This window comes from Python bivittatus, unplaced genomic scaffold, assembly GCF_059951505.1.
Source record: "Python bivittatus isolate LINGU-HERP-01145 unplaced genomic scaffold, Pbiv_v1 ctg000180_np1212, whole genome shotgun sequence".
Taxonomy (NCBI): Eukaryota; Metazoa; Chordata; class Lepidosauria; order Squamata; family Pythonidae; genus Python; species Python bivittatus.
In genome coordinates this window covers 4,315,631-4,339,688 of record NW_028277047.1, presented here as the reverse complement: position 1 = coordinate 4,339,688, position 24,058 = coordinate 4,315,631, and the positions used below count along the sequence as shown (strand labels likewise).

General features: G+C 49.2%; 2 protein-coding genes across 7 annotated transcripts in view; one reads left to right on the top strand and one right to left on the bottom strand.

Annotated features, from left to right (window-relative positions):
* PLCB3 (phospholipase C beta 3) overlaps positions 1-2,644 on the top strand; it is a 42,530-nt gene extending 39,886 nt beyond the window's left edge. For all 3 annotated transcript variants that reach the window (XM_088137352.1, XM_088137351.1, XM_088137353.1), the window contains 2 exons: positions 222-308; positions 1,605-2,644. In XM_088137352.1, coding sequence (XP_087993478.1) covers positions 222-308; positions 1,605-1,769 — 252 coding nt within the window. In that variant the 3' untranslated portion in view covers positions 1,770-2,644. The remainder of the gene's footprint in view (positions 1-221; positions 309-1,604) is intronic.
* Positions 2,645-7,151: 4,507 nt separating this feature from the next.
* LOC103064461 (sodium/calcium exchanger 1-like) lies at positions 7,152-21,265 on the bottom strand. 4 transcript variants are annotated; one of them, XM_088137533.1, is made up of 7 exons: positions 19,515-21,160; positions 15,176-15,282; positions 14,282-14,341; positions 13,738-13,826; positions 12,476-12,575; positions 10,785-11,057; positions 7,152-7,528 (listed from the first exon to the last, which is right to left on the bottom strand). In XM_088137533.1, the coding sequence occupies exons 1-7, from the start codon at positions 21,008-21,010 to the stop codon at positions 7,152-7,154; spliced, it is 2,502 nt and encodes an 833-aa protein (XP_087993659.1). In that variant the 5' UTR covers positions 21,011-21,160. The 4 variants fall into 4 exon arrangements, with proteins under 4 accessions (XP_087993659.1, XP_015744604.1, XP_007434430.3 ...); XM_015889118.2 differs by lacking the exon at positions 14,282-14,341 and adding an exon at positions 14,991-15,042 and having other exon boundaries at positions 13,738-13,845; positions 15,190-15,282; XM_007434368.3 differs by lacking the exon at positions 14,282-14,341 and having other exon boundaries at positions 13,738-13,859; positions 19,515-21,265.
* Positions 21,266-24,058: the final 2,793 nt, after the last annotated feature.

Here is a 24,058-nt window from a genome sequence, read left to right as displayed (position 1 = left end):
GTGGCTTAGGTTTAACCTGCCCCAGATTCTGAACCAGAGAATATTTCTGGATTGTCTTCAAGGGGCGGTCCCAGGTCAATCGCAATACAGTAGTCCAGACTGGAGCGAACGAAACAGGACCAGGTTTGATTCCCCTGGAAAAGAGTATCCATGCTGAAGCAGATGATAAATTCAGAAGGCTGTTCTTCTCCTTTGCTCACTTCTCTTTTTCAATCCCCCAGCTTGAAGAGGCTCAGAAACGACGCCAGGAAAAGCTACTTTTGGGGCACCAGGAAATAGTGCAGTTGATTGAAGAGGAAGAGCCACGGGTGAGTGGTTTTACAGGCCACCAAGACCAATCTTGGATCATCCGTCCATCCATCCATCCATCCATCCATCCATCCATCCATCCATCCATATTTGTTGTGACCGCCAGTCGTAACGAATAAGATAAAACCTACCCAAAGTGGCCGGCTGTTATTAAAATGGATTAAAAAGTGCAGAAATCAATAAGTGTGTTAAAACGCTGTTATTACAGCCGACAAAATAGTAAAGAAACATTAGGAACTTTGGATAAAATCATGTCTCTGGCAGCAACTCGTGAAAAAGTCGCTGACCTCCGGAATGGGGTCTTCCTTGTCTAAATTCATTAAATATCCTATTTTAGGTGAATCAGGACAGAACTGTTTTCCTGAGTTACTAAGTAAACAAAAGAAACCGACGTTTAGCAACATGCGTGAACCTAGCCAGGATGTTCAATAACAAAGAAATTGAAAGAGCCTTGGATAATATCGGAATTAAGAGAGAAAGAATATTGTTTAAGATTAGGAGGAACGGGGAAAAAATTGAAGGCAGAACATTTTGGGATCTGCCTCAAATCTACTTGATTGGGAAAAGGAGGAAATCGATGAAGAAATGGACGAGATGTACGGGATAAATTCTAGATATGCCAAGAAAAACAGTGTTCCGAGAGATGTGTACTTTGTAAGGAAGAAGATCAGATTCTTCAGGAGCACTTTAAAAATAGACTGAAAATAAAGGACAAAGAAGTTATTGTACTGAAAGAAATACCAGCCAGGATTTTACAAAGAGAAAAGATTATTCTTTTCTAGCAGATGCACTTAAAATCCATCCTCTGTGCACCATCCAGGCAGGAGTCACTGCTGAGAGATGGGCAGTTCTGTAAAATGTTTAAATAGCAAATAAAGTAAGAGAGATTGACGTTTAGCAATGTGTGCGAACCTAGCCAGGATGTTGCTGTAATGGTGTGCGGGAAAGACCTTGGGAGACAGGGTGAAGAGACGCTGCTTAAAGAATGGTCAGATAAGGGATGGCTTAGCCCACAGCTGTATAATGGGTGGAGAAAGAGGCTCAGAAAGGACCCTTCCTAGTTTCTCGGGCTGTAAAAGAGATGGAGGGAGAATGGTACTTTCAGACTTGCAAGATTCTGTCAATATAGCTTTACCATAAAGTAGAATTAGCTCATCTGGTCGTGTTTCCTGTCTGGTCTACCTGGGAAGGCTGACAGTTGCAAACGTGAGCACGCTGGCGTGTTTTGAATCAGCACGTTTCCTCTCGTTTCTTCTTTGCTTCCTCCATTCATCCCTTCGCTGTCTCTTTCCCAGTTGATCGCCCAGCTGGAGCAAGAGTGCGAACTGGAGAGTTTCTCGTTGACCCAAGAAATCGGCCGTTTCCTGCAGGAAGAATTCGAGGGGGGAGTCAGCAACGGACACCCCCCCGGGGCCAGTGTTAGCAACTTGCCGGCCGAAGACGAGCTGACGGTCCTGTGAACCGACGGGGAGCAAGCGACGTCCTCGAACGCTGGCCGGCCGCGAAAGAAACGCGGGGGGCAGCCCCGCATCTTAAAAACGCATGCGACGCTCTGCATCTTAAAAACGCATGCCAGTGGCCGAGCCGGCAGAAAAACACACTAAAGGCACTTCTCGTTTTCTTTCCTTTTTTTTTTTTTAAAGTTTTATTTTTTTAACTTTTTTTTTTTTAAATGGCTAACTCATTTGTCTCCTGCTTCTCGATCGTGGATTGAGACTGGAGAAAGACTTGGGGGAAGCGTTTTGGGAGGCGGGGGAACAAGGGTTGGACAGTCTCACCCCCTCCGAAATGTATGCACCCCCCCACGCCCCCCCATCCTTGCACGCACGCCTTTGTGGCAGGGGGGAAAGGGAAGCGAGGACTCCCCGTGTCCTTTTTAATGCGCTGTTTGTGACGAGGGCGATCCGTCCCCCCCTCCGTGATCTCGCCTTGCTGCCTTGAAAACAAAGGAGGATGGGAAAAGGGCTATTTTAAATACACCCCCTCCTTTTTAAAAAATAAACGGGCACGGCAGCTGAGAAAGAAAAACAGAAATGCAGTTTTTAGCCTTCCCTGCGGCCGGGTGGGCTTTTCCAACTCATCTGCTTGCATTGGGGGGGGCGAAACGATGCTGGGGGCAACTGGGTAGGGCTGAAGGACGAAAGGGGAAAAGTGCCAAGAAATTAACTGTGGAGGCAGGTCCCTCACTGCTTTAGGGATGGGTACAAAGAGGAGAGTGTAAGGGCTGGCAAACAGGTGATCAACCCTGCCTGTTTTCCTTTGGATGGCATTCTTTGCTCTCTCTCCTTCTCTGTTTTTTTTTTTTAATGTAAGTAATAAACTTGTAATTCTGTGGTCTCCCGTTGGATTCTTGCCCCCCTCCTAATGGCAGTGGGTCCAGAAAGGGCAGAGAGATCAAGATTTGCATCTGGCCAAGGATTCCCCCCCCCCCGCCCCCGAATGGCGACTGCTTGTAGTTCTCTCTTCCGGGTTATGCTTGGAGATGGCTTCGGAGGAGCCAGACGCAGGGAAGGCAGAGGAAAGGTTCAGGGGATTGGAAATGAAGTACGGGAGAGATGGTGGGAGTGTTTAGAAGACGGAGCCAAGGGAGATAGGAGAGTGGTTTTCAGGGATTGGAAAGGATTGCCCGGCGAAGAGGGCTGGAAGTTGTTCTCCGTTGTTTAATGTTTTATTAAATTGGGTAGGTTTCAGTTCTTCCAAGGGAGGGGAAACCACCTCCTGTAAGCGGCACCAGTTATCCAGTGAAGTGGGAGGCTCTGCTTTCCTACACACGTTTGGGCAGCCTTTAATTTAGATTCCTGCCCTGGGGCTGCACTAGATGGCCTCATGGGATCCCTTGAGGATTCTAGCAGGCGTGCGTGTGTTTGGTTGATCTAACTCCAGCTTTATTGCTATGCAGTTTTGTCGGAGTTTAGAGCAAGGGTGGGTTAATTTTTTTCTCTGCTAGGGGCCACATTCCTCCAGGAATTTGTGGGGCGCTGCAGGACAGGCAGGACTGAGCCCGGTATGGATGGGACCCCCATCAGGCGACGGAGAAGGGACCGTATTTCTCACTAAAGGCCCCAAGTGATCTCCTGCAGGATGGCTTAGAAAAGCTGGCAGCCAAAAGTGATCTCCTGCAAGTTGGCTCCTGGGTTAGGACAACGCCCCTTTATTCTGCCATCCCCACATGTTGGCTGTGCCGGTTGGGGATGATGGGTGTTGTAGTCCAACCCCTGTGAGGGCCGCCAGCTTGGAAAGATTGCTTTTCAGAGCCCCCTTTTTATCAGTCTGATGCATAGATTCACCTTTTTTATAGATCTGGTTTAGAGACACCCCCCCCCTTTGGAGAGATCCCTTTTATGAATCCACCCTTGCTATACATCCGATTTATAGGAACCCCCTTTTGCTAGACCTCTTTTACAGATCCACCCTTTTAAGAGATCTGGTTTATAGGCCCTTAATAGATCCCTTTTATGGATCCACCCTTGTTATATGTCCGATTTACAGAAACCCCCCTTTGATAGATCCCTTTTATAGATCCACCCTTTTCAGAGAGCCGGTCTATAGGCCCCCTTTTGATAGATCTCTCTTGTGGATCCACCCTTGTTAAACATCCAATTTATAAAAAGAACCCTTTTGATAGATCCCTTTTATAGGTCCACCTTTTTAGAGATCTGGTTTATAGACCCCCCCCTTTTGATAGATCCCTTTTATAGATCCACCCCTTTCCTTCTGCTCCAAAGTCCCCCCAAACAATTTTACAAAAAAGACTCATCCAAATTTCAGCCGTCGGCATCTCCTTTGCTCGGTATTATTACTCTGAGGGTCCGGTTCGGGGAGAAACGTAGCTCTCCTTCCCGTTAAAGGAAGGGATGTGCTCAGTTTGGGTCGAGAGATTCATTCATTGCCTCGTTTAGCATTTCATTTATTAGCAACGAATTGATTGACGAGCTTTGGGTCCCGCCTTTCATGCCGGAGCGGAAGGGGGCAGATTTAGCGCTGTGTGCTCTTTTCCCCCATCAACAGCCACCCTGCGCATCTTCAAATCGACAAGTTTCTTCATTTGACTTAGATGCCACTTTTCATCCGGGCTCTCATGGTGGCAGGCCCAGTGCGCTCTCCTCCCATTCCCCTCAACAACAGCCCTGTGAGGTGGGTTGGGCTGCAAGGGAGGAATTGGCCCAAGCTATTCCAGAAGCTTGCGCAGCTGATGGGAGACTTGAACCCGGGTCTCCCCAGGGCCCGCCCAACCACCGCTCTACACCTCTGGCTTTCCAGGGGAGCCTCCACATCTGCACCCGTTAACTGCCCCTCCTTCCCCCAATTTCCTTTGCAGCAGCACCAGCCCGGCTGGCTGTTTGTGATACACGAACACGGCAATTGTGTTCTGTGAATCCAGGGTGGGCCGTCCTGTGTGGATCCAACCCACGGCTCTTGAAAAGGCGGCAACCGAAACCGGTTAGGCCAGAAAAACTCTGCTCCGTTTGATTCTCAGGCCATCCAACACCACGCTTTGCTTTCCTAACTAAGAAGCACCACCAAACTGTTGCTCGGTCCTGCCAAGATCTCGGCTGGCAGGAACGGCCCAAACTCTCGAGCAGAGAAAGGATTTTTCCTCCCCACCATTGGCTAACCTGGTTCTGCCAGAAGTTTGGGCCTCATTTCTCCCAAATATGCCATCCCTAATTCATGGCATTGCTCAAAGACAGTTGCCTTTTCCCATGGATTTATATTCCCTGGTTGCTAATACTTAAGAACAGCCCCCTTGCAGTTTTCAGCCAGTTCCTTGCCATGAATTAAATTACAGGTAGTCCTCGCTTAATGACCACGATAGGGACTGGAAAATTTGTGGTTAAGCAGGGTGGTGGTGAAGCGAGTTGCGCCTAATTTTATGACCTTTTTCGCAGTGGTCATTACGCAAATCACACAGTCATTAAGTGAATCATGGGGTTCCCCATTGATTTTGCTTGCCAGAAGCTGCCTGGAAAGGTCACAAATGGCAATCACGTGACACCAGGATACCGTCATAAGTGCGAGCTGGTTGCCAAGCGCCCAGATCGTGATCACATGACCATGGGGGTGCTGCAACGGCGGTAAGTACGAGAACCAGTTGTAAGTCCCTTTGTTCAGCACCGTTGTAACTTTAAACGGTCACTAAAAGAATGGTTGTTAAGTGAGGACTACCTGTATTCTTGTGGCAAGGATTTCCACTGGTGAACAGATGAAACATGGTTTCTCTTTTCTTCCACCCTTCCTCATCAATATATTAGAAATCAGGAAGCAGTGATTTCATCTCAATCGGCTACAGTCCACAGTAAACAACGAGGCATCATGGGAACTGTAGTCCAAAACATCTGGGACTAGATTCCAGGATGCCCAGCCTCTTTTCCTCCCCATGAAAAGATTTCCTTTCCTGCGCTGGACGGAGGTCCAATCCAGCCTCTCTGTTAAGGGGCAAGATTTTCAGCACCGTTTAACGAAATATATCTGTCGAGCGTTCAACCCACCACCGTCTCCGGGAACTTTCAATGCTTTTTTTTTTTTTTTTTTTTATAAAATCACAAAGTCACAAATATAACACACACAAAACAGAAGACAGATCCAAAGTAGTGCAGGCAGGAGACGTCACCAGGTGCGCGGTTGGGAACCAGACGGCAAGGAAGGCAGAGGACAGTGACGGAGAGGCGGGGGATTTGCTGCGTCATGGGGGCCTAGGAGCTGCCATGCAAACTGGGGGGGGGCAGATGCACCCACATTTTGGGGGGGCAGAGGAAGAGAGCAGTGGGGTTAAAGCCCATGGAAGCGGGAAGGAGATTCCGCCTTGAGACCCGAGAGCCGGGCGAACGAACTGGCTAGCTCAGCTCGGTTTTGAAACGAAAGGCAAAATATAAATATCCTCTCCGGGTGGATGGGGCTGTGCGTGGCTTCCCTGTCAAACAGATGCAAGGAAATAAAAATCTGGGCTCTGTACAAACCCTCCCGCCCCCAAACGGACGACAGACACAGAGGAACTGGAGACTGGAACAGAAGCTAATGGGAAACGCAGCAATCCTGTGTTAATATTTTTTTCCCTTTTTTTTGCAGTCGGGAGAGATGTTTTGTGCTGTTCTAGGGGCTGTGGAAGAGCGCAGATTCTGGCTTTAGACTGTGCTTTGGAGAAACAGGCAGATGAGGATTCCCCCTCCTTGCCCCCCTCCCCGTGGCTTCCCCTCTCCTTGTCTCGGACTGAGGGCCGAGGGGCGAAAACCACGTTGTGCAAATTCTTTGTTCCAGAAACTCGGTTTGGAAAGAGCTTCCGATGTCCAGCCTTTCGGAGGCAAAAGGAAGCTTCGTTTCATGAAACCACGGCCTGAAGTGGGGCAGGTGTGGGGCGGGAGGCCGGTAACATTCCCCTTTTCAAATTCTTGAGAATTGGCCAAAGGGTTGATTTTCTCCCAAATCCGGGTCTAAAGTGTTGACTGAACGCAGGATATTGGAGAGATTGGACCGGGTTCAATCCATTACACCCCTCCGTGCGGGCCTAGCAGCGGGTCTGCCAGCTTTCTTGAAAAATTCTTTCCCCCCCATAAAGTCGTCTTGCAAGTCACCATCCAAAACACCTGGAAATGTTTTTTTTCCCTCCAAAATAGAGATGGGTGTCCCACCTGCTCCCTCCTGAAATGGAGACTTTGGGGTGAACCAAATTGGATGCCAGCCCTACATCAAAGTTGCTCTCGCCAGGGCAAAATGGGCAGTGGAGAAAGGAAAAGGAGTTCCTCCGTATGTCCATGGGGAGGGTCATCCGAGGCTCACTTCCCCCAAGTTTGGGGAGGTCCAGTCCCAACTCCAAAACGCAAAGCGCCTCGGTCCGAACCCATCCTTCAGAAGCCTTGAATGTGGCAATACGCTTCTAAGGCCGCTAAGAGAATGTAGATCAGCCAGAGGCTGATAAAAAGCAGGGTGGCCAGAATTTTAGGGGTTCGGGGCCCACCCAGTTCGCCCCCCACCGGAGGCCGGCGGCGGTACAACAGCACGGCGATGCTGACGAAGGCAAAGATGGTAAACAGGGTGACGGAGAAAGCCAGCGTGCCAGGCTGCACGCGGAACGGTTGCCCCTGGCTGGCCCAGTAGCTGGCGGCAATGGTCCAGGCCACTCCGATGCCCAGGAAGACGTTGACCGCGTTGCTGCCCGTCACGTTGCCGATGGAGGCGTCGGCGTGCTGGTCTTGGATGGCGGCAACTTTGCTGGCAAACGTATCTGGAGGGGGAGAGGAAGACAGAGGAGAGATTATTCCCCAAAGCGAGTCAACCAGCATCTGGCAAGGGGGGTGCTGCACATCTGGAATTGGGAGGGCTGGCTTCACGACCATGATGGGCACCTCCTTTCTGAAAGAAGGACAGTCAGGCTGTTTCCCATCATCTCATCTTACCATCATCTCTTTTTCAGGACACGGAGCCACGTTTCCCGAAAAAGCTAGCTTGCAACCACCCCATCGTTTTTATTGACAGATCAATCGCTCAATCAATGAAAGATGAGATATGACTATGTCTTTGGGGCATGCATGCACCAGTCTGCATGAGTGAAGCTTCCAAAAACTGCATCAGGGTTTCCCAACCTCCGCCACTTTAAGTTGGGTGGACTTCAACTCCCAGAATTCCCCATCCAGCAGGCTGGCTGGGGAATTCTGGGAGTTGAAGTCCACCCATCTTAAAATTGCTGAGGTTAGGAAGCACTGAGCTCCAATTTCTCACTTTGCCTCTCTGGAAACTACAGTTAAGAGTTTTGTGCAAGCCCAGAATTAAGCCACAGTTTAATGTGGGTGTTCTATTCCAGCAAGGCAATTAACCAGAATGACCTGGCTTGGCTTAAATGGGCAGTGGTTACAAACTAGAAGCGATCTGAGCTCTAGCTTCTTCCTTCAGAAGCCACGGGTAATATCACAAAAGCGTTTTGCCTGGAGCTGCCCAGAGTAGCTCAACTTCCTTCCCAACATCCTCAACTTTAGCCAGACTGGCTGGGGCACATGGCTGTTGTAGTGCAGCCATCTCTGAAGGCCCACAGGTAAGATTGTGTATATCTGTTTCGGGATGGGGGGGTGTGGATGTGAGAGAGGGGAGTTGGAATTCCTTTTTGTGAAGGCGTTTTACATTTATATGAAAAGAATTAGCTTTGCTATTTGGAGTTATCAAAGGCACCTTGCTCTCACCCTGATTTTGATTAACAGATCAATTAATCAAACTCTTCAGCCTTTGGTCTCAATTTTATCAGGAATTCCAGCCCATATTAGTGATTAGTTGGCCTCTCTTTGAATCCACTCATTCCTGGGCTTCATTTAAACCAGTATTTCTCAATTTTGGCCACTTTAAGATGTCTGGACTTCCCCATGCTGGCTGGGGAATTCTGGGAGTTGAAGTCCAGACATCTTAAAGCGGCCAAGGTTGAGAAACATTGATTTAAACAGGGCTTACAACTCACACAGCTCCAGTTAACAAGGATTTTACTGTCTATCCACCCAAACCAGCCACCCTCGTCCCAAACGAGATTTTCCTACTGGACAAATAGCCCCTTGCAAGCCTGGCTGTTTTGCAGAGCAGCTGATCTGGCTAAACAGCTGAGGTCCAGCCAGAGATTTATTTTCCTTCCCACTAGCCGCTCAGGTTGTGCAAAGCTTCCAAAGAGCTAGAGATTTAACTAGCAAATTCCCCTCTTGGAAGGGGGAACGAGTGGGTTTGAGCTAATAACAGAGCTGCAAATTCCAACCGACGGATCAGAAAGTGGGACGTGGGGCCGGCGCGTATTTGCACATCCTCGCTCACTGACTTGGAGATGTGACCTTATCACTGTTTTTCCAACAGCCTACCGAGAGAGAGAGAGAGACGGATGTTCCCCCCCAGGACTGTTTTCCAGATTGTCTATTAAACGCAACCCCTCTTTAAAATTCACCCAGCCGTTGGTTTTTGTCAGCTGCGTGTTCAGGAAGTTGACTTTTCTGCTCTTTCATCCATGGTGTTCTGATTTTGGCAAGGCCTTTCAGTGAGTCAATTCTCCCTAAATAGCAAAAAGCAAAAATCTAGGGTTTGCTCCAGGCGCCTGTCAAAACCTTGGTGTGCAGGGGTGTACCCGGGGACGGGAGAGAGACTTTCCAGAGAAACATCTGCAAAACGGAGAGCTTGGCCACCGTTTAGATCTCCGATGCAATTCAGTTTTTGGTTTTTTTTAAAAGGTGCAAAAGGGTTGGGTTTCATTCCGCCCACATACCCGCACAGAGGCCTGCTTATTTATAGGTAAACTAAGCGAAACTAAGCTAAAAATTCAAGGCCAAAGAACCCAAAATGCATTCCTTGGGGGACTTAAGGCATGAGAAGGTCTTGGAGGTCGCAGCTCGCAGAAGGATCCCCTGGATTTTTGCAGCCAGGTTGGCAAAAAGCAGATGGGTAGCGAGTCATAAGATAAAGAAAGCTGGTTAGTTACACTGGTTAAGCTGGACGGAGGGCGAATCGTAAAGAAAACAGTGGCTGCATTCTCACAAAATGGATACCACCATCCATGGGGTTCAGCCTTCACCCACAGCCAGAAATGAACAAACCGCATTTTGACTTGTGCGCCCAAAGCCACGGTGTCTGCTTTATGGGGTACACCTTTAAAACTGGGTCTCATTCAGCAGTAGGACAATGGGCGCAGGCTGCCAGTCTTGTATAGGAGAGAATTGTAGACTTGGACTAACTTCTTGAGATGTTTCCCTCTCAACAGCTATTAACGATGACAAATAGATAGAAACTTCAGGTAGAGGAATAGTCTATCTGGAAACACCGGAAACGAGGAGGTGGCAGCCTTCCCTGAACTTGGTGCCCTAGGAGTTGGGGATGCAACTCCCATCATTCTCAGCCAAGGGCAGTTTGGGGCCCGCCCAACGGCAGGTGCATCAAAATCTTTAAATCTTGCCTTCCTTTTTAAAATCTCCTTCGTTCCTCCAGGTGCCTCCATGGAAGGAAGGAAGGGATCGGAGGGGACCTTTGTCCGTGGTGCTGAATTTGCAAGCCCAGGACCTCCGCAGCACGGTTGCCAACGCCTTTGCCTGGCTTCTGTTCTGGTATGAGAAAGTTTCAACTAGCGATGTCCTTCTTCCAAAACTTCCCCTTACTTCCCCTCTAACCCACGGCTCTGAGTTTTCCCTGTAGTCTCCGATCCAAAGTTCAAGACCGATCGATGTCCCCTGGATGCTCCTGTGAGCTCTTTAGAGTTACCTCTTGGCAGATGGCGAGTTTGAATGCCTGCTCCCCTTTCCATAAGCCACCCAGAGCAATTTTGAATCCAATAATAATAATAATAACAATAATAATAATAACAATAATAATATAACCTCCCTGCCTCTAACTGGGTCAATATTACAAGGACCCCGTTCAGATTCCTCGTAGCAAATCGCAGCACTCTGGCCCACCCCCCACCATGGCCAACTCTGTGTCTGGGCCCGTGTTCATTGGGTGTCTGGTGCCCTCGGCCACCCATCACTAACCGGGCACGGAGGTGCCCAGCGCCACGAAGACCACCGCCGTGACCGAGTCTTTGAGGCCGATGGTGCAACCGAAGTGAGAGGCCAAGTCCCCGGTGAGGGCGGTGAGCACGCCGATGAGGCAGATAGAGACGAGGAAGCAGGCCCACCCACACCAGTATTCGGTGGGCGGCACGAACGCAAACAGGACTTTCCAGAAGACCGTGAGGAAATGCATGATGTAGTCGAAGCAGGAGGGTAGACGGTCCTCGCCAGAGTCGTCGTCCTCATCGTCACCTGGGGGGGTCATTAAAACACAGACTCAGCCGCTCCCCAGACAGCGACATTCGCCCTTCCTTCTTTTCCAGCCGTCCCTTTAAAACCCGGCTGCGTTCACACAACGAGGCCGGGGCAAATCCTGGTTCACGGTGTGCTATGCTGGGCTAGGGTTAACCCGGGTTAGTTTTCAGGGGCTTAGGGTTTTGTACGAAGGCGGCTTAGGGTTGTTTGATGGATCGATGACTGGGGTTGAGCACATGCCGGGCAACTACATTAAATCAACGTCCTCGTTGCCTGACTGGGTTCAGGGCGTTGCTGCTGTGATGGAATGGAATTATGAAGGCCGAGCTCAGGGAGATAAGCATTTTCTTAGCTCGCCAGGACCGCGTGGGAGGAACAAGAAGATGAGACTGGCACCTCCCTGAGGAATTCACACTGTTGTGGCTGGAGGACTTTGGGAGCTTTTAGTCTGGGAAGATTCTTGCTAGAGGTTGTAGCTAATAAACATAGCTGGACTGAATTTACATGGTCTCTTGGAGTTCCTTGGGCTAGGCCTGACATCAATCTCCCCAGACTAAAACCCCAGCTCCCAAAGTCCTCCAGCCACAACAGTGTGAATTCCTCAGGGAGGTGCCAGCCTCATCCTCTTGTTCCTCCCACGCGGTTCTGGCGAGCTAAGAAAATGCTTATCTCCCTGAGCTCGGCCTTCATAATTCCATTCCATCACAGCTGCCAAAGCACCCCCTTGACTGGGTGATTACGCTTTCGGGGTTCTCGGTTTTCAGACTGCAACCTGGAAGGCAGGACTGCTGACATACGCTCCAAAGGGCCAGATAAGCAATAAACTCTGCATAGAGGGGTTTGTAAATGTACAACACCACTTTATTGGAGCATGACAAGAGCAAACAGGTAGTCCTTGACTTACGGCCACAGTTGGGACTAGAACTTCTGTCGCTAAGTGATGCGGTCATGAAGTGAGTCGCACCTGATTTTAATGATCTTCTTTGCCACGATTGTTAAGCAAATCCGGCTTCCCCCGTTGACTTTGCTTGTCGGAAGCCCCCTGGGAAGGTTGCAATTGGTGATCATGTGACCTCAGGACGCTACAACTGCCGTAAATACATGCCAATTGCCAAGCGCCATAATTTTGATGACGTGACTGCAGGGATGCTGTGGCGGTTGTAAGTGTGAGGACCAATTGTAAGTCACTTTTTTAGCGTTGTCATAACTTCGAACGGTCGCTAAACAAATGGTCGTAAGTCAAGGACTACCTGTATATCGACAAGGTGTTGCACAATGCTTGCCGAACTACAATTCCCAGCATCCCGATCCGCCGGCCATTGAAATCCCAACCAGATTTACGCAACCTTAGCCTTCCCTCCCCGAATCTTTTCACCCTCCCTATCCAAACAGTCCCCATCTTCGCCCTCCCTTACCAGCACTGACAGTGACGGCGCTTACAAACTGCTCTCGCCAGCTGCTGCTTCCCACCACGAGAGCCAAGTTGGTTTTCTTGATTAATTTGTCCACAGTGCTCTGGAAAAGGGATAAAGAAGAAGTTGGGGAGAGTTGAAATGGGGGGGCTTGGGGGCTTTTCCCACCCACCCGAGATGGCAATCTAAAGATGAGGCTTTTCCTTCAACGTTGCCTCTGATCACTGGGGGCAACAACCTGGCCTGGGGTGGGCTGAGAATACCTCAAGCCTGGGGAGGGCTAGCCCCATAGAGGCCTTCAGCCTCCGATTTTTCATCCTCTTGGTCTCTCCTTCTCCTTTTTAGCAATGTTTTAAATTAAGGTTTTATGTGTTTATATATTTTATGTTCTAATGTTTGTTGTGAAACGCCCAGAGTTCCCTCATTGGGGGGAGATGGGCGGTTGAAAAATTTAATAAATAAAATAAATAAATAAAACAAGGCTAAGAGCAGGCTAAGAGAGCACACGTGGCGTGGAAGAAAAGGAGGCACGTTCCAAGAAGGTTGGGAAAGTAAGTAACATTTGTGGGATGAGAAGAATCAGACTTAATGAAGCTTGGCACAGAGGCCTGTCCACCTCTGATCAACTGGATCTAGATCCTTTGTACGAAAGCTAAAACTTGGCCGGACCAGTCACTAGAACCCAGATGGACAAACTCAAGCCCAACTACACGTTACTCGCAACCTTTGGGCTGCTGCTCCTCCAGATCTTTCCATTGACGGCAAATCCGTTCAAGTTCAGAACCGCGGTTTGTAGGACGAGAAAAGGGGGGAGCGATAAGGGAACAATTTGGGGGGGGGGGGTTGTTGCTGGGGTACGTTTAAGAAAAAAGGGACTTTCATTTTGGCCCTCCCGTTTTCTCCTTTGTTCATGTTCTCCATCCTCTCTTCGGGGAAACGGCCAAGTGGGGAGTTTGTGTTATCAAAAAGGTGGGGAGGAAGATCTGGAGCGTTCGGAGGGGGTCCTTCGTGGTTTTCATGTGACCCCCCCCAACTGAGACTCATGCATTGATTTTGTTCTTAGTTATTTTTTTTATCTCCAGAGGTGAGTTAGCTTGATGATTTCCTGTTACTCTGAACTGTGCAATGTTGCATTTGCCCTAAAACTGGCAGGTTGTGTGTGGGTCAACTTTGGAGAGAACATCTAACATCTAACCCTGCTTCACCCTGGGAAGGTGCAAAAGTTTGGGGAGGGCAGCGTGACAGAGATGCAGGTCTCTTATTACCTTGAACTCGTATGATTCCTCAATGATGACCTCAAGTTTGGGGTTGTCTCCCAAGCTGGGGTACCCCATCTTGGCCACCTTTTCTTCTTCTCCTTCGGGCAATTGATTCTCATTGGAGTCACCTAGGATAGAATGGGGGGGGGGGGAAGAGATTGGGGTTCACCCCTCTGAAGAGCCTCCTTCCATCCCTCCCAGGTGGGTTTGGACACGGATGCCTACCTGTGCTCACTGTCAGCCCTTCGAGGTAGTCTAGACTAAGATACCAAGGTGATGTAGGTTAGGACTACTTTTATGGTAACATCTATAGCAGTGTTTCTCAACCTTAGCCACTTTAAGATGTGTGGACTTCAACGCCCAGAACTCTGGGGTTCTGGCTGGCTGGGGAATTCTGGGAGTTGAAGTCCACACATCTTAAACTGGCTAAGGATGAGAAACACTGATCTGTAGTAACAGAATCTTGCATGTCTGAATGTGCTTCTCCCTCCCTCTCTGTATCTTTGCATGAACTAGGAAAGGGCTTGCCTGAGACATTTTCTCAAGTTACTTTCTTGGCCTGGGCTCAATCCCCTCTTATCCGACACTGCCTTTGTAGCGGCTCTACCTCCTGTCTTTCAAGGCTACCCACGATGCCTTCTATATTGAACCACGGTTAATTAAATTAACCCAACGCTATAGGTCTGCACAGAACTCACATAATATGCTTCTGTGTGAACGGTCTCATTTTCTGGGGTCACAATTCACTAAAGGAAAGGGTGGCCTTGCCCCAAACTGCTAAGCCACCCAAAACAGAACCAGGTTTAAAACGAACCAAGGTTGTGTGAACCCAGGTACTACATTTCCACCAATCTGGTTAAGACCGGACTATAGATTTACCCTTTGAGTTGGGGGTGGCCCAACCTGTTAAGTGAAAATGGGATGGGAAACTGGCATTTGGGACTGAATTGGCCTCAACCCACCCCAGCTTCTGCCTCGCTGCTTGCCAGCTTCTCCACAGACATGGCTCCCATCCTTTTCCATCTACAGAGTAGACATTTTCCTCTGCTATGGAGAAACTCCCCCTGTTTCATGTCTACCTGCCAAGCTAGAAATCCCAAGTAGGTGTGTTTTTCTCTCTTCCTCCTTAGAGTAAGAACTGGGGAATTCTAGAGACGATGCTGTTTTTTCATCCCATACCCAAGATGGCTGGATTTGACTCTGCACCCCCAATCCCCAACCCTTCCACCAGGCCAGAGTCCTAGAATATAGGTTGGGACCTTGGGATCTCCCAAAGATTGCTGCAGGACCCATAGGGCCAACTGCAAGGGCTGCTGGGAGTTGTAGTTTGTGACCTCTGGAGAGCCATACATTTATCGGCTTCTTTCAACACGAAGCTCAACCCATTTTCCCTACAACGGTCCTCAGCCTTCGGTTCCTTCCCCTCCCATCTTCCTATCCTTACCGTGCCGTGGTCCTATGTCCAAGATGACCGGTGGCCCCAACTCCAGCTGAAAGTTCTTATTTTTTTCATACTCCTCATCATCGATAATTTTAATCTCAATGTATCTTCTGGGGGAGAGAAAGAAACCATATCAAACTGAAACTCCAACATCACCAAGGGAGGCAGAACGATGTCTTAACAGCTCCCCCCTCCCAAATGTTTGCTCCTTTTTAAAAAAAAAACTTTGCGCCTAGGTTTTCCAGCTGTCTCGAAAAGAGGCATGGAGCAAGCAAAGCTTATACAAACGTGAAGTGCTGAAAAAGCAACTTGGACAGGCAGGCAAAGAATTAGTAAATCTTAGATCCCCAATCTTCTGCTCACTGGTTCAAAGTTATGTTTCCCGCAATTACAACAAACCAGAACTTGGGTTTCATAAAAAAAGGAACTAATTTGAACAGAAAATATTGGCAGCTTGTTGGCTGGAAAGCTCCTGGTTTGGGGGATTAGTTTGGGGGTTCCCCATGGTGGACGCTTCAAGATCCCTTCTGGGTTTCCATGTATGATCAAGAAGACAGTGACCTTTCTCTGTTGTCCCCCAAGCAGCTCCAGGCTGACCATTTTTTCCGCTGCGTTTTTCCACTCGTGGCATTCAGCTAATGTGAAGAAAATCGCCTCGGTTTTTTTTTAACCTTCTCCAAAGGCAAAGAAATTTCATTTCCGTTCCCCTGGGCGAAGCCTCTGACTGCCCACACTTCAAATTGATGCCAAAGCAGCCATTGTCCCTAGGGCTTTTTGAGATGAAACTGAAAAAAATACGGGCAGAAAAAGAGGCTCAGGAGGTTAGAGAAAGGCATAGTGGGGAGGACATCCTGCAGTAGCCCCAAACCCAGGAAAATAAATTCCAAAATCAGCTTGCTGATAAGAGAAGAGAGGGGGAAAAACATCCGTGCAGCTAGATGACAGCTTTGATAGAATATTACACCAAATGTGGAGGGGATGGGGGGGGTCTTAGCATGGCAAACAACAGCCTGGACCCCCCAAATAAAACAAGCACCTTTTTCTTGCAAAGGAGATCAACACGTGCAGAAAACATTTGCAGGTTTAATTCTGGTCTGCTTGGCCGCTGCTCAAACATGCCCAAACTGGGTCAAAGAGGAGAAAAAGGCTGACGCTGGGTTATTTTTTATTCCCCCCCCCCTTTGGAAGAGCTCTGCCTCTGCACGCCTGTAGCTAGCTTCGAACTCGGTGCTCCTCCTTGGTCATGTCTGGCACCTTTCCCTCGCTTTGCACGGCACCCTTCCAACACACTTGCTCCCACGGGCAACGGCCCGTTCACGCCGGCCCCTCTTCGCGCAGGGCTGGCTTGGGTCTCCCCCCTCCCAGCTTTTGCACCATCCAGCACACGCTGTCGACCCAGCGTCCCCTCCTCACCGCTTTCCCCAATTAGGTCAACGTCTGTCAAACTGGGAGGCTACGACAAGATTTAACATTTCCAGAAATTAATTCCGTGTGTCAGAGGCTGGAGGCTGGGAGGCCGTGAAGCAGGAAAGTGGGAAAGGGTTTGAGAGGGAGAACGGTCTCCCTCTAAGCCCCTGGACCCGTTGCTTCTGCTGGAGCAGTTGCATTCCTGCAATCTCTGTATTTTTAGCATGGAACAATGGTACCTCTGAGCATGGGTCAAGTGCCATAGATTGAAATAACTCTCCAGACCCATTTGCATTCTCTTAATAGCAGCCTATAGTGTCAACACTAAACAAGATGTTAATAAGGGTATGTATGAGTGTGTGTGTGTGTGTTAAACTCTGATGTATCTTCTATGCTTTTTAATTGACGGTGCCCCACCCTCCTTATGCCGGTCTATGGCCGCAGTAAAGGTTTGATTAATTGATTGAGGGATGTGCCTTTTTTATTTTTTAGGGGGCTAACCAGGTAACGAAACGCTGCAGCTCGATTTCAGGAATTTAGGAGAGAGAAAAAAATGCTGAATTTATGCTAGGTGAACGTTCGTATGAAATATTAACATGGTAAAGGGATAGAAAACCCAGGGGATTTGGGGATAGGTCCGGTGTGTTTCTGGTTCAACTTGCTGGCTTCATGCAACATGCTTATCCAGGTGAGTTTGCGTGACATATTAAACCTGGTTAGGGTTAACTTGGAGTAAGGTGTGGTTGATTTGTTGCTGTTGAGCTTCACAAGTCGGCTTTGCTCGGCTTGTTGGATCTGTGCTCGCTGGATTCCTCTTTCTGAATTTCTAGTGTTTTTTAGACTGGCTCCCTCTGTGTCACCCAGGGCGCGTGCGTGAGTTTGAACAACCCTCCGTGCTTAAAATGTGCGCCTGGCACGCTTTGGGTGGAGGGCAAACCCGGGCAATGGTGAAGTCTGAAGCAGACAAGAGTCACCCCACCCTGGAGGGGATCTGGAGGGTCTTCACCCACGTAGGGACCCTCCACCTGAGTAGTAGATTCTTGCACCAGGTAGGGGGTCAGGCTAGATGACCTTCAAAGCCCCTCCCTGCCCTCATGATCTATGATTATACGAAGGGAAGGGAATGAAGTCTCCAAAGATGGTCTTTTGGGGGGGCCACCTCCCCACTTTGGAATAATGGATCCCCCAAGGTCTATCGGTCCCCAATCTGTGGACATTTCAGCAGGCTGTTAAAACTATTTTATCGGATGAAGCGTTCAGCGGTGGTGCTCGTCCTTAATTGATTTTTGGGGGTTTCATTTTGGTTATCCGTTTCGCCTTGTATTTTGGTTATCTATTTTGTTTCGGGGGGGGTTGGCTCTGTCTTGTGGTTACTGATCTTTTTAAAGATGATTTTATTGTGAATTATGTATGCTGGCATTTGGCTGCTTTGTGACCCTGTAAACCCCAAAGGGTCATTTCAGGTCAGCGGGGCAGAAGCGACTGCAATAAATAGTAATGAAATAAAATTCAGGGACACGTGGACGAACCACGTTTTAACGCACTGTATAAACAGGGCTAAAGGCTGAATTTGCCCATTGTATAAAGCCCATTGTGGGACTGTGGTTTATCCAATACTCCACAATGGCTCGGTTCTTGCCACGTGCTGAACCATAAATCACGGTTTGCAAACTACCACAATCAGATTTACAAACCCCACTAAGCCACATTCTGACAAACTGCAGTTTCAGTAAGCATAAAGAATCATTCTTTCCCATGTCTTTTTTTAAATCTTCATTTTTCTCCTCCAAATTTTCCCCGCAACAACAACCCTGCGGGGTAGGCTGGGCCGAGGGAGAGCGACTGGCCCAGAGTCACTGGGTGAGCAGAAACCTGCATATCTACTCATTGATATTTTTAACTGATGCTTTGTCTGCCATCTTGAAAAAGAGGTAAAACCTGGAAAAGCGTTTTCAAAGATAGGCAAAAACTTCAGAGCTTGTACCACCATCAGAAAAATTTAAAAAAGGAACATTTTGTACCAAAATGCAGTAAAAACAGCTCCACCACCGCCCTGCTCCTGTGGCTTGTAACTTTTCTGGATTATTATAAACATTTCTCATCCGCCCGCTGAGTAATTCCCATCGCGGCCGACTCCATCCCGCCCAAAAACCATTAAAACGAATTAAAAACAGTTAAATCTGACAAACGGTGTACCAGAAGCAAGAAAATTCTTAATGACGAACCACGTAATGCTCCGGATGGAAATAAAACCAAGTCATCAGAAGCACGGAAGGATTCGGGAAGGGGGCGCGTGTGTGACACTGAAGACCTTAAGACCATCTTCAAGTCGAGAACTTGGAAAAGAAGAAAACGGACACCCCCCTCCCTCTTACTTGCTTTTAATTGGGAATCTGATGGCGGCTTTTGCAATTCCTGGGCTGTGTTTTAGGCGGCTGGAATGGAATGATCCAGCACAAGAATGTTTTCAATGAAGAAAACCCATGGAGACAAACCATGATGCCACCACCAAAGAGGCCATACTCCAGATCATGAGTTGCCGTACACTGATGAATGCCGATTTCCGATTTTCAAGGCCCTTTGACTAGTTACCCTCTGGGGAGGGGTGCACCCTCCCTTTACCCGCCTTCATTTGGGCCTAATCCACCAAACCCTGGGGGAAGCGAGGATTAAGCAAAGCAGTAGCCATCTTTCTAGCTCCTCTCGCTTATCCCGTTGCTCAGAGAATGCAGAAGAAGACCTGGCATGGCTGGCCGAGTTCAGCAGAGGGCCCGTTCTGCTGGGTCCACCTCCACAAGAGCCCGGCTGTGCTGACCCATGCTCGGTTTTGATCTGATTATTATGATAATCCACCCGTTCTCCTCAGTATCCACACCCACCTTCCTTCCCTCCCCACCGTTTTCCATCTGTCAGGGTCCCCATGCCGTTATCTTACACCGTCTCATCGTTCTGGAATTCCACCTTGCCAGCGACTTCCTCGTAGTCCTCCCCGGCTTTAGCAGTGCCCTCGATGGTATGGAAGGGGATGGCCACTCGCCCGCGGGCCCCTGAGGTCCTCAACACTTTGATGTGCACGACGCCGACACTTTCGCTCACCCGCATGGAGGGCCCCTCAAAGGTAAAGATGCCGGCGTGGTCGTCATCAAAGATCGTCACGGTGGCCATCTTGGAGGGGCCAAGACAAGCTTTGGGGGGAGGCTCAGGACCCGGCTCAGCCCAGGCTGCCCGGACATTGCTGAGGTGGACATAAAAGTACTCGTCCTCTTCGAAAATATCATCATCGATGATCCCAACCCGCACTTCCTTGTGTGTCTCCCCCGGCTTAAAGAGCAAGGTACCCTCTGCAAATTCGTAGTCCGAACCAGCGTTAGCCGTCCCGTCCTCCGTGCGGAAGTCCACTCGCACAGTGACGCAGGCCAGGTCCCCTCCTCGGCGGACCACGGTCAGCACGACAGAGCCACAGTTCTCGAAGCACTGATAGTGACCTGGCTCGAAACCCACTTTGGTCACCGACTCGTCTTCCTCTGTCCGCACTTCTTGCATGCTTATCGCTTTGCGGGCCTGATCGGCCGCATGCTTCTTGAGGATGTTTCCCGCTCCGATCATCATACGGGTGGCCTGGATGCGGTAGAAAGCTCTGCTTTTCTGCTGCTGGACAAGTACATGATAATTGGCCATTTCGATCAGTTGTTCCATGTCTTTTTCTGGGTGCTTTTGTTTGAGGTCCCGCAACGTGCGAGCCATGTCCCTGCGGGCTTCTTCATCTTGGTCCTTGCTCGCGTCCACCAGACCTTCAGACCCTTCCTTTAGCGAGTTATCCATCTCTATGTCCATTTTGGGATAGCCGGCTTCGCCCTCGCTCTCTATGATGAGACCCCGCGACTTATCGGCGCGGTATTTTTTCTGGACATACTTGTAGAAGAGGAGTCTCCTGTCAGCCACCCAAGCCTGAACCACACAGATTGGGAAAAAGAGAAAGGTGAGGAGACCTTCCCATAGTTCCACCACGCCGGGAGAGAACCAGGCCAAGATGAGGTACAACCAGATGTAAGCAAAGATGCTCCACGCAGCTGTGACAAAGAAAACCCGCAGATGTTTGATGCGCCGTATCTCCCCTTGAGGGACCACGTGGATGCAGACGGCGATGATGATGAACATGTTGAAGGCAGCGCTGCCAACGATGGTGCTGGGTCCCATGTCACCTGCATGAAAGCCGTGACCCACAATCTCAATGATAGAAAGGAGGATCTCGGGGGCAGAGGACCCTAGCGCCATTAGGGTTAGGTTGGAGACAGTCTCGTTCCAGATGCGGATGGTGGTAGTCGTGGTCTCCCCGTTGGGTTTCTTAATGGTGATCTCCTTTTCCTGCGAAGTGATCACTTCGATGGAGGCCATGAAGCGGTCGGCAACGATAGACATGCCCAGGAACATGTAGATTAGGGCCACAAAGTAAACAATGGCCCGGGCCACCTTATCCCCTACAGAAGGATTCTGGGGGAGCCACACCGGTAAGATCACACCTTCCTGGCACTCGGTGGTCTCCTGACACTTAGTGCTATGATTGCCACCATCTGCAGAGGCTGTCCCAATTCTGGGTGGGCCCAAGTAGTCATCCACTGTTGCCAGCAGCGAGGGGAGGAACAGAGCCAAGAGCAGGGCTGAAGGCTTCAGCTGAGACAGGCGAGGCATGATGGAGAAGGTGGCCCTGGTGGGAGAGGAAAGAAAGGGTTACTGAGGCCAGGACTCAGAGCTGACATTTTGGTCTCTCAGAATGTTTGGTGTGGCAGGGCCATTGCTGGACAAGAGATGATTAACAAACACTCCAAACATGGCTCGCAAAGTTATCCCCTAAAACAGTGTTTCTCCACCTTGGCAACTTTAAGACAGGTGGACTTCAACTCCCAGAATTCCCCAGCCAGCATGTTGAAGTCCACCTGTCTTAAAGTTGCCAAGGTGGAGAAACACTGCCCTAAAGTAATCCTCAAGTATGTTGGAGTACAATGATCATTCTGACTAGGGCTTCTGGGAGTTGTAGCCCAATGTTCTGGAGGACTTGTAGTGGGGACCAAGGGAACTAGTTACCATAATCAGGATCTCTAGCTCCATCTGGCCTCCCAGGATCCTTTCCATCATGGATGAGATCCTTCCAGCGATGCTGAACTTTAATTCCCATCATCTCTAATTATAGGCAGTGCCTCCTGGGGCTGATGGAACGTGGAGTTGAATAAGAACAGGAGGGAGGAGTTTCCTCACTCCTGCTCTTCTTAATAAGATGGTCAAGGGAAGACTTCTTGATCTGTAGGCCATCTCCTTTGTTTGGAGGTTTGTCAATGAGATGTCCAGTGTAAAGGGAGAAAAAATTAAGCTGGGAGAACAGAAGGGCCCAACCCTCCTCATGCAATCATCAGTCTGTCTTCTCTGCGAGAGCAGGATGAATCAGAAGCCTATTTAAATATATTTATTTACATCTATGTTTTTGTGCAAGACTTTCTCAGATGGACTTTCATCCAAGGAAAAGTAAGAAGAGCAGGGTCGAGACAAGGCACCCGGCCAGCGAAGTCTTTATATCAGAATCAAGGCAGAACCCAACTCCCTGATTCTTCATTCTACATTGATGGATTCTGACCTTGACCTCGACTTAGCCACCCGACCCACGCGAGCGTTGACGCTGTTGCGCCTAGACAGAGGAGCGCGAGGTTACTTGAAAAAGCATCCAAGTGGTCTACTTGGGAGAAATGGCCTACGTGGGAGTAAGATATGTCTCCTAAGGAGCAGAGTTTCTGCAACTAGCGTTGATCAATGAATGCCAACTGTATTTGGGTGGGGGCCAGTATTGTTTAAGCTTCTGCCTGCAGAAAGGTTAGAGCAACTCAGATGGCTTTGCTCCAGAAGCATTTGGAAGTCTGTCAACTTTATCTAGACCTGACACTCTACCCTCTAGACTCTGACAGCCAACAAGAATCATTGTGTGCTTCGAATCCTGATCTGGACGATAATTAGACTGTGGTTGAATAATATTAGCATGAGAACCTCTTGGAGAAGTGACCTTGGGTGAGGTCACTTCTTTGTGAAGCTCATGGGACAGAGCACACGCAAATATAATTCAAGCTGGGACCCGCTTTTGCTCCTGTGAATTGTCCTTGTTTTTAGTATCAGCGAACCCTCTACAGCAGGGTTCCTCAACCTTGGCAACTTTAAGACGGGTGGACTTCAACTCCCAGAATTCCCCAGCCAGGAGTCCACCCGTCTTAAAGTCGCTAAGGTTGAGGAACCCTGCTCTACAGGACTTATGAAACCAGGAATGGAGGGTCCTAACCTTAGAGCATCTCTAGTTTGATATGGATCTTTCCTTGGGTCCTACAGCTGAACTGGTGGGAGAAGAAAGCGTGGAAGAAGTTCAGACAGGACCGGGTAAGTGGGAGATGCAATGGGATGGGGGGAATGTCATGGTCTACTAGGGCAGTATTTGGACAAAGCAAGGGCAGGAACCAGCAGAGAAGCCACGGTGGTGTAGAGGTTAAGGTGTTGGACTAGTACTACGGAGACCCAGGTTCTAACCCCCCTTCAGCTACAGAAGCTCTCATGGGGACTTGGGGCCAATCCCCTCCGCTCAACCCAAGAACCAGGGTGGTTCAGTGGAGAAGGGGCTGGACTAGGAGTGGGGAGACCCAGGTTCTAGGCCCTTTCTGTCACTCTCTCAGCCCAACCCACCTCACAGGGTTGCAGTTGTGGAGAAAAATGTAGGAGAAGCACCGTCTGCCCCCAGAATAAAAGGCAGACTAGAAATCTAATAATGTGTAGAGTTAGGGGTTACATCACGGGACCGTTTTCACACACCCTAGACTGGAATAGTGGCTCGCCATGTTGTACCAAGCCTGTCTTCGCTTGATATTGTAATAAGGTTCACTGGCTCCGGCCCCCTCGTGTTTTGTTAAACTAGGTTTAAGTTGTGAAGTGAAGCCAACTTTGGGGTCTAGGTAAGAAGCTGGTAGAATGTCAATCTGGGTATCTTAAATTGCAGGCTTGACCATTGGAAGGGTGTACAGGGAGATGTTAAATGGCCAAGCGTGCAATTTAAGATACCCAGATTGCCGATCAGTTGTACAAAGGGATAAACCTTGGCTTGGCGATCAGTTTGACAAAGGGAGTTTTCTCGTTCCTTCCGCTTCCTCGCCTTTTCTGCAACGGGGGAAATAGAAATCTCCCTCTTTTCTGACGTCATCCCACAGGCCCAGGAATAGGATGCTCGAGCTATTAAGGCGCCTCTCTTCCCGCACGCATCAACGACACTAGTGCAAGATCGTGTTCTTGGCCTGCCCCCCATCATTAATCCAGAATAACCACCGTGTGGTTTCACGCTGAGGCTTTCCAGCCTTCCTACACACAGACTACAGGAGGGAATTCACCCTCTTTTCTTAGAGTCCAGAAATCTGAATTCATGGTATTATAAATCGAACGGGGCAATTGCTGATTCTAGTT

Bases quoted from the DNA above. Each gene is read 5' to 3' on its own strand.
- LOC103064461 (XM_088137533.1), bottom strand. From the start codon at position 21,010: ATGTTCCTGGGCATGTCTATCGTTGCCGACCGCTTCATGGCCTCCATC. The intron at 14,342-15,175 runs GTAAGGATAGGA...CTTGAAAGACAG, and splicing joins GGACATAGGACCACGGCACG to GAGGTAGAGCCGCTACAAAG. The intron at 12,576-13,737 runs GTAATAAGAGAC...TCCCTTTTCCAG, and splicing joins AGGAATCATACGAGTTCAAG to AGCACTGTGGACAAATTAAT.